We start from the raw sequence: 8,011 nt of genomic DNA, 5'->3' as shown, positions 1-8,011 counted from the left end.
TATTTCTATAGTTTGCTTTAAAAGAAAAATCTAGAAAAATCTTCAAGACTTTTCAGTTTGTGACTTTTCACTTTGGAGCCTTTTTACCTCCTTGTTTTAATGGTGTCTTTTGGCCATTCTTGGAGTTACAAGTTTGAGCTCTTATAAAAGGAGGTCTCCCCCTCATGTTTGCACACACAAAACAATTTTCCTCTCATATAGATATAAGTATATTTTTGGGCAATGATCAAGAGTGTTTTCAATCTATTTCTTTGTACTACACCAAAGAAATAGAAGTCGTGTAACCTTGGAGGTTGATTGCCAAGAGGCCGTGTGTACGTAGCGGGGCAAATTCAACTTTAGGGCTGTGTTAATTCACGCCACGACTCCTTCATTCTCTCAAGTTCTTTTCGGTTTGCTCTCTTCTTTTCCTACACCCTAATCGTTCCATATTTTTGTTATTCACACTACACACGCATGCAAATAAAGAAGAGCATTTGGCATTAGTTGACGAAATCTGTGAATTGCTGTTCCACTCAATTTTACCATCACAAATGCAACCAAAATATCAAATTTGAAGTATATATTTTGAGCTAAGCATTTCATCATATAAGAAGTATGCTTCAGACAAGAATACCTTTGAATAAGCTGTGAACTCATCATAACTGGAATCTTCCACTGCAACTGATTCGATCCCATATTACTCAACTCCTTCGGTCAGAAGGTCCACATTTCGACTCAAATGTCATGGATTTTTCAGCTATAAACTCCCGATTTTTATTAGTTTAAAGGTCATTTTTCATAACAATCATGTGTCAGGGAACGTTTATCCAACACACTGATCCAACGGTCAGGATTTAAAAAAAATTACCACTTCCGCGCTTTTTTCGCGGAAAGGAGGGCTTCCGCGCTTAATATTCGTGGAAGGCAAAGTCATTCCGCTTTTTTTAATAGTGCATGTACTTGCAGTTTATAACCCTAAAACGATCACACTTTGCTTTTTGTGAAACTTTTGTCAAATTGAAGAGCAAATTTGGGGGATTTGTTGGTTTTGTTCATCCTTACTCACTAATTTTCATTTGTTAAGCTAAATTTCTTACTTTTTTCTTGTTTTAATTATGGATAAGTTGTTTGCTAGGTTTGAAGGTAGAAAAACTTTAAAAATGAGTGATAAAGTGATTCATAATGTTGTAAATAGTGAAGTTGTTGATGTTAGTGGTAGTTGCTTACGTAATGATAATGTAGATTATGTTAACCTTGTTGATAATTGTGATGAAGACATTTTTGTTAGTGAACAAAGATTTGAAAATGAAGATTTGCATGAAAATAGTGAGTTTATGCATGATAGTAGTGAGACAAAGGATAAGAGTGTTGTTGAAGAAGAAAATATTGTAATTCCTTTCTTGAGTCAAAATTTCCCTAATTTAGTAGCCGCCGAAAATGTAATTAGGGCTTACGCTTTAAAAAATGGGTTTGCAATTAAGATCCAAAATACACAAAGGCGCGTGGACAAAACAATATATGCCCGTACTTATGTTTGTAATTTAGCAGGAGAAAATCGTGATAAAGAACCCGTAGAGGATGAAGAAATTTTGATAGTAAGTGTCGGTAGTGCAAAGAAGAAAATGCGTGGAGATAAACTTCCTAGAAGTGGATGTAAATTTAGGATTTATGTGATTAATAGGCGAAATACAAGGCATTGGGAGATAACATCGTTGGAGTTAAATCACAATCACGAAGTTGTGTCGTCTTCTAAGATGAGTTTGATTAAAATGGAGCGGCATGTAACCGCCGCTCAAAAGAATTTAATTAAGAGTTTTTATGTTTCGGATATTGCACCTAGACAACAAATTATAATATATTTGGAAAAATGCACGGAGGAGAGGAGCAACTAGGGTTTCATGCCCAACACTTGAGAAATGTTGTGCGTGATTTTAGAAAAGATAATTTGGGTGTGAATGATGCTCAAGCGGGATTGGATTTGTTACATCGGTTAGAAGAGGAAAGTGGAGGAAGTTTTTTTATTCGGACTTTAATTGATGAAGAAGGAAGATTGAAGTGCCTCTTATGGGTTGACCCCCGGTCATTGTTGGCCTACAAAAATTTTGGTGATGTGGTTGCATTTGATACAACATATCGAATAAATAGGTATGCTATGTCGTTTGTGCCTTTCACCGAGGTGAATCATCACTATCAATCGGTTCTCTTTGGATTTACACTAATGCGTGATGAATTGAAGACTACATTTGAGTGGGTTTTGGGTACTCGGTTAGAGGCCATTGAAGGAAAAGCACCTTTGGCTATTATCACCGATCAAGATCAAGTCATGACGGGGGAAATTCAATCTCAACTACCAAACACGACACATTTGTTGTGTTTGTGGGCACATTAGTAACAACTCTCAACCTACTATGTAAAGTAATAATTTAAAGGTGACTTCAAAAATTGCATATATCACTCGTTGACCGAAGAAATTTTTGAGGATCTGTGGAAAGCATTGATCTTGAAATACAAGTTGGAGGATAATACATGGTTGCAAAGCTTGTATAATTTAAAGTATAAGTGGATCGATGCTTATATACGTAACATTTTTTTCGCGGGTCAAAAAACAACATCAAGAAGCGAAGGAATGAATGCCTTTTTTGATGCTTTTGTAGGGTCTTCCACGGGGTTGAAAGAATTTGTTAAAGGTGCACAAAAAGCTTTAGAAAGACAATTTATGCGTGAGAAAGAAGAGAATTATAATACACATCACAAAATTCGTTGCATGCGAATGAATACCGCCTTGGAGCACCATGCCGCTTCCATTTATACCAAAAAGGTGTTCAAAAAAATTCAAAACCAATTGGTTGAGGCCGCAAAGTACTTTGTGGAAAAGGATAGAGATCGTTCCTTAGAAGATGTGGAGGATACGTACTACAAATGCTATCTATCATTAATGGTTGAGTCTAAGAGAACCACTTATCTTGTTATCTTCAACAAGTTGTCATTTCGGGGTTCTTGCATATGTAGAATGTTTGAGCATTCGGGCATGCCGTGTCGTCATATTATTGTCGTGTTGACAAAGATGTGTGTGGTTGAATGTTAGATATATTTGATAATGTCATGGCTAATATGTTTTATGTTTAGATTTCAGATCTTATTTGAACAGAACAAATCAGTACTTAACTGATCAGTACTTATACTGGAAGTCAGAACTTAAGGGATATCAGTACTTATGTTATCAGGAGATAGATATCAGAACTTAAGTGCTGAAGGACGATCAGATGAGGACAGTAGCTGATTAAAGTTAAGAAGATCAAGATAAACATAAGAAGAGATATGCATGAAGAAGGAATTCCGTGAAGAATGGAATACTTGGAATAGAAGATATCTGATTGATATATTTTAGGAAGCAGAATTATATTCCATATCAATTAGCGATTATCTTGTAACTGTGTAGTATATAAACACAGACATAGGGTTTACACTAAAAGTGTTATCATTATCGAGAATATTATTTATTATAACCCTAGTAGCTCTCGTGATATTTTGTTCATCACTGAGAGATAATAGTTCCATATTGTAACAGAGTTTATTGTTTAAATAAAGTTTTTTTTCTGTTACATAAGTTCTTGAAGTTTGATTTGATTGTAATAAGCACTGTATTCACCCCCTCTACAGTGAAAGTGTGACCTAACAAGTGGTATCAGAGCTTAATCCATCAGAACTTGACGAATCAGAATTTGAAGAGCCAGATGTATGTTCTGATGCTTCTTGAGATGTGATAATATCTTGAGTATGCTCCCCCTGCATTGGTGCATCTTCCTTTGACGTAGTCACCACAGTTTCAATAACATCAGAGATTAATCCATCAGAATTTACAGTATCAGGACTTAGACTGTCAGGACTTGAGGTATCAGAATATGAATCTTCATTTTCAAATCTCAGCTTATCATGATCAATGCAATCTTCAAGTCCAGTGATCTTCTTGTCATCAAAAGTGACATTGATAGATTCCATGACCACTTTTGTTCTCAAATTATAGACTCTGAAAGCTTTTGTAGAAAGTGGATATCCTACAAAGATTCCCTCATCAGCTTTTAGATCAAACTTAGATAGCTGTTCAGGATGAGTCTTGAGAACAAAACACTTACATCCAAATACATGAAAGTATTTGAGATTTGGCTTTTTGTTCTTCACCATCTCATATGGTGTTTTTCCATGCTTGTTAATGAGTGTTGCATTTTGAGTAAAACAAGCAGTCTGCACTGCTTCAGCCCAGAAATAGGTTGGAAGCTTTGCTTCTTCAAGCATTGTTCGTGCAGCTTCAATCAGAGTTCTATTCTTCCTTTCAACAACTCCATTTTGCTGTGGAGTTCCAGGAGCAGAAAATTCCTGCTTTATTCCATGATTTTTGCAGAACTCTTCCATTATCAAATTCTTGAATTCAGTGCCATTATCACTCCTCAAAATTTTCACAGAATCTTTGATCAATTTATCCAGATGTTTGACATGATCAATCAGGATAGATGCAATTTCACTTTTTGTGTGCAAGAAATACACCCATGTGTATCTGGTGAACTCATCTACTATGACCAACGCATATTTCTTCTTTGCAATAGACATGACATTCACTGGACCAAATAGATCAACATGAAGTAGATAATAAGGCTCAAGAATTGATGATTCAGTCTTGCTCTTGAACGAAGATTTTCTTTGTTTAGCCTTCTGACATGAGTCACAAAGACCATCAGGAACAAACACTGATTTTGGCAGTCCTCTCACAAGATCTTTCTTGATCAGTTCATTTATCTTGTTGAAGTTTAAATGAGAGAGTTTCTTGTGCCAATTCCAGCTTTCTTCAGTTGAGGCTCTACTCACTAGACAGATTGCAGAACCATCAGAACTTGTTGAAAGCTTAGCTTCATAAATGTTACCACGCCTGAATCCCTTCAGAACAATTTTTCCTTTAGATTTACTAACTATTTCACAATGTTCTGCAAAGAAATCAACATGATAACCTCTGTCACAGATTTGACTTATACTCAGTAAGTTGTGTTTAAGTCCTGAGACCAGAGCTACATCTTTAATAATGACATTCCCAAGATTGATATTGCCATATCCCAAAGTTTTTCCAATGTTGCCATCTCCATAAGAAACACTTGGGCCAGCTTTCTCCACAAAGTCTGATAGCAGGGCCTTATTTCCAGTCATATGTCCTGAACATCCACTGTCCAGAATATTTTTCCTGTTGCCCTGCAATCAAAAAGACCACTAATTATTAGTTTTAAGGACCCAGACTTGCTTGGATCCTTTGGCCTTTTTAGGTTTGTTAACATTTGCAGCGGATTTAACATCAGATTTTATGTTAACAGTTTTCTTATCAGAACTTATACTAGAAGGAACAACAGAAACTTTCTTTAAAGAAGGTTTTATTTGATAATAATCATAGTACAAACTATGATATTCCTTACAAGTATAAATGGAATGCCATAAACTACCACAATGAAAACAAGGATTTTGTGGTTTGTATCTAACAGACTGACTCTTAACTCCTGACTTTGTAGATAAGGAGTTAATATTCTTATTCTTCCTGCAAAAAGAAGCCAGATGGTTAGAACTTCCACAGTTATGACATGCTTTCCTAGGAGCATCAGGAACAGATTTATAGTTATTGCTTTTATTCACACCTTCCTTTCCATTCCTGTTTTTCCTAGGTGATTTTACCTTGTTTGCATTCTTAACATCTTTCAGCTTATGCTTAAGCTGCTTCTTTGTCATCAAGCCTATGTTAACTTCAGCTGTCTTTTCCTGTTTTAGTTTGTCAGAAGCTAATTCCTTTTTAACTTCTGATTTCTCATTTTCGGATTTTTCGGTTACAAACTTAACAGGTTTTAACTTCGGCTTTTGCTTATCAACAGGCTTAATTTCTACAGTTCCTTTTTTATTTTCTCCATAGCCTAAGCCCTCTTTCCAGTTTTCACTGCTTAGCAAATTTTGAGTTGTTTTGCCAGAGTTAGTCCAAGTTCTGATAATCTCTCTCTCCTTTTCTAACTCAGTTTTTAGAGATTCATTCATTTTTAGCACTTCATCCCTAACATAAAAAGCATCATCTCTATCCTGCTGAGTTTGATGAAACATGACTAACTCTTTTTCTAAGAAATTATTTCTTTTCCTAAAAGCAAGATTTTCAGAAGTTAATCTTTCACATGTTAAAGTTTGGTCTCTATAACTAACAAACATGGTTTTAAGATATCTTCTCAACTCATTAATATCATCAGTATGAAAAGCATAAGTAGTCTGAGGTACCTTTGTTTCAGCAGCTTCAGAACTGCTCTCAGAACTTGATTTATCAGCATTTGCCATCAATGCATAGTTCTCCTCACTTTCAGAGTCTGAGGTGTCTGTCCAGCTTTTCTGCTTTGTGACAAGAGCTTTGCCTTTGTCATTCTTGGTCTTCTTGCAATCAGGAGATATGTGGCCTTTCTCACCACAATTATAACATTTAACATTAGCGTAATCTCCTCTGTCAGACTTTCCTCCTTTTCCTTCAGATCTTCTGAAATTCTTCTTATCAGAACTTATGCCTTTCCTGGAAAACTTCTTTCCCTTCCTGAACTTCCTGTATGCAATCTTTGTGATTCCTTTCACCATAAGAGCACACAGCTTCTTCATCTCCTCATCAGCATCAGTTTCAGGCAAGCTTTCAGAATCTGAGTCATCATCACTCTCAGAACTTGATGACTCAGTATCAGATTTTATGATAAGAGCTTTACCCTTATCTTTCTTTGAGGAAGGTGGTTTGGGGGATTCCTCTTCAACCTTGAGAGCAACTGTCCTTGACTTTCCTCCTTTCCTCTTGCTTCTTTGTTCCATCTCAAGTTCATGAGTCTTGAGCATTCCATAGATTTCATCAAGAGTTGTTTCATCAAGATTGTAGTTGTCTCTTATTGTTGTTGCCTTCAAATCCCAACATTCAGGAAGAGCTAACAGGAATTTGAGGTTTGTATCTTCAAGATCATACTCCTTATTTACTAATGACAAGTCATTCAAGAGTTTGACAAATCTATCATATACATCAGTCAATGACTCATTAATCCTAGAGTCAAAGTGTTCATACTCTTGAGTGAGTATTGTCTTCCTGTTCTTCTTAACTGTTTCAGTTCCTTGACACCTTGTCTCCAGTGCATCCCATATCTCCTTAGCAGTCTTGCAGTTGATTACCCTGTTTGACATTACATTATCAATGGCACTATGCAATAAGTGACGTACCTTTGCATCCTTAGCAATAGATGCTATATCTTCAGCAGTGTAATCATTCTTTTCCTTTGGTACGGTCATTGCTGCTTCACCTGCAACTACAACAGCGAGCTTGGTAGGTTTGTGAGGCCCTTCCTTGATTCTATCAAGGTATTCTGGATCTGTTGCTTCCAGAAACATGGTCATCCTTACCTTCCATATGGGATATTCAGATGGTCTCAATATGGGAACTCTGATAGTCTCATATCGACTCTGAGTTGATGTCTTTGATGATTCCTCAGTTTTGGTAGGCTTAGTTGGAGTTTCTGTGTCAGACATGATTGTGTTTGGATCTTTAACTGTATGTGTGTTAACAGATAGCTCTGAAGATGTACTGAAGTAGATCAGACTTTACTCTTTGTCTGTTATTTAGCTTAATGCACACACACATCACTCCATATGAATGATGAAATTTCTGTGGTGGTCTATGTTATTTTAGATCAACAGTCATTGTGTCACTTTTGCACAAATTCTGAGGACAAGTTCTAGTTACACGTTCTGATGATTAAGTTCTGATGTTCATAACTACGAACTTGTATGAGTATTTCCTGAGATAGATATTCCTTGTTCGAGTTAAGACATTATGTTCTGATGACTGTTAAGTTCTGGTATAGGTCTAAGTTCTGATTTTTCAGTCTAACCCTTTACTTGACTTATCTGTGAGTAAAATTTGGTAACAGTCTCAGATTAATTTCGAAATGTTGAAGTGGAAGATTAATAGTCTATGGTTAAAACATAATGGCACTCGTCC

The 8,011-nt window shown here is 36.1% G+C and overlaps 2 protein-coding genes across 2 annotated transcripts; both read left to right on the top strand.

Moving 5' to 3' along the window:
* Nucleotides 1-1,142: 1,142 nt before the first annotated feature.
* Nucleotides 1,143-2,371, top strand: LOC141680589 (protein FAR1-RELATED SEQUENCE 5-like). The gene is made up of 2 exons (XM_074486774.1): nucleotides 1,143-1,763; nucleotides 1,823-2,371. Exons 1-2 carry the CDS (start codon nucleotides 1,143-1,145, stop codon nucleotides 2,369-2,371), a joined length of 1,170 nt encoding a protein of 389 aa, XP_074342875.1.
* Nucleotides 2,372-2,608: 237 nt separating this feature from the next.
* On the top strand, nucleotides 2,609-3,067 carry LOC141680588 (protein FAR1-RELATED SEQUENCE 5-like). The gene has a single exon (XM_074486773.1). The coding sequence runs from the start codon at nucleotides 2,609-2,611 to the stop codon at nucleotides 3,065-3,067; it is 459 nt and encodes a 152-aa protein (XP_074342874.1).
* The last annotated feature ends 4,944 nt before the right edge of the window (nucleotides 3,068-8,011 follow it).

This window comes from Apium graveolens, chromosome 8 (assembly GCF_009905375.1).
Source record: "Apium graveolens cultivar Ventura chromosome 8, ASM990537v1, whole genome shotgun sequence".
Taxonomy (NCBI): domain Eukaryota; kingdom Viridiplantae; phylum Streptophyta; class Magnoliopsida; order Apiales; family Apiaceae; genus Apium; species Apium graveolens.
This window is presented reverse-complemented; position numbering and strand designations above follow the sequence as displayed.

Coding starts and splice junctions, on each gene's coding strand:
- LOC141680589 (XM_074486774.1), top strand. CDS start 1,143: ATGAGTGATAAAGTGATTCATAATGTTGTAAATAGTGAAGTTGTTGAT. Junction 1,764..1,822: donor TGATTAAAATGGAGCGGCAT/GTAACCGCCGCT, acceptor TATTGCACCTAG/ACAACAAATTATAATATATT.
- LOC141680588 (XM_074486773.1), top strand. CDS start 2,609: ATGAATGCCTTTTTTGATGCTTTTGTAGGGTCTTCCACGGGGTTGAAA.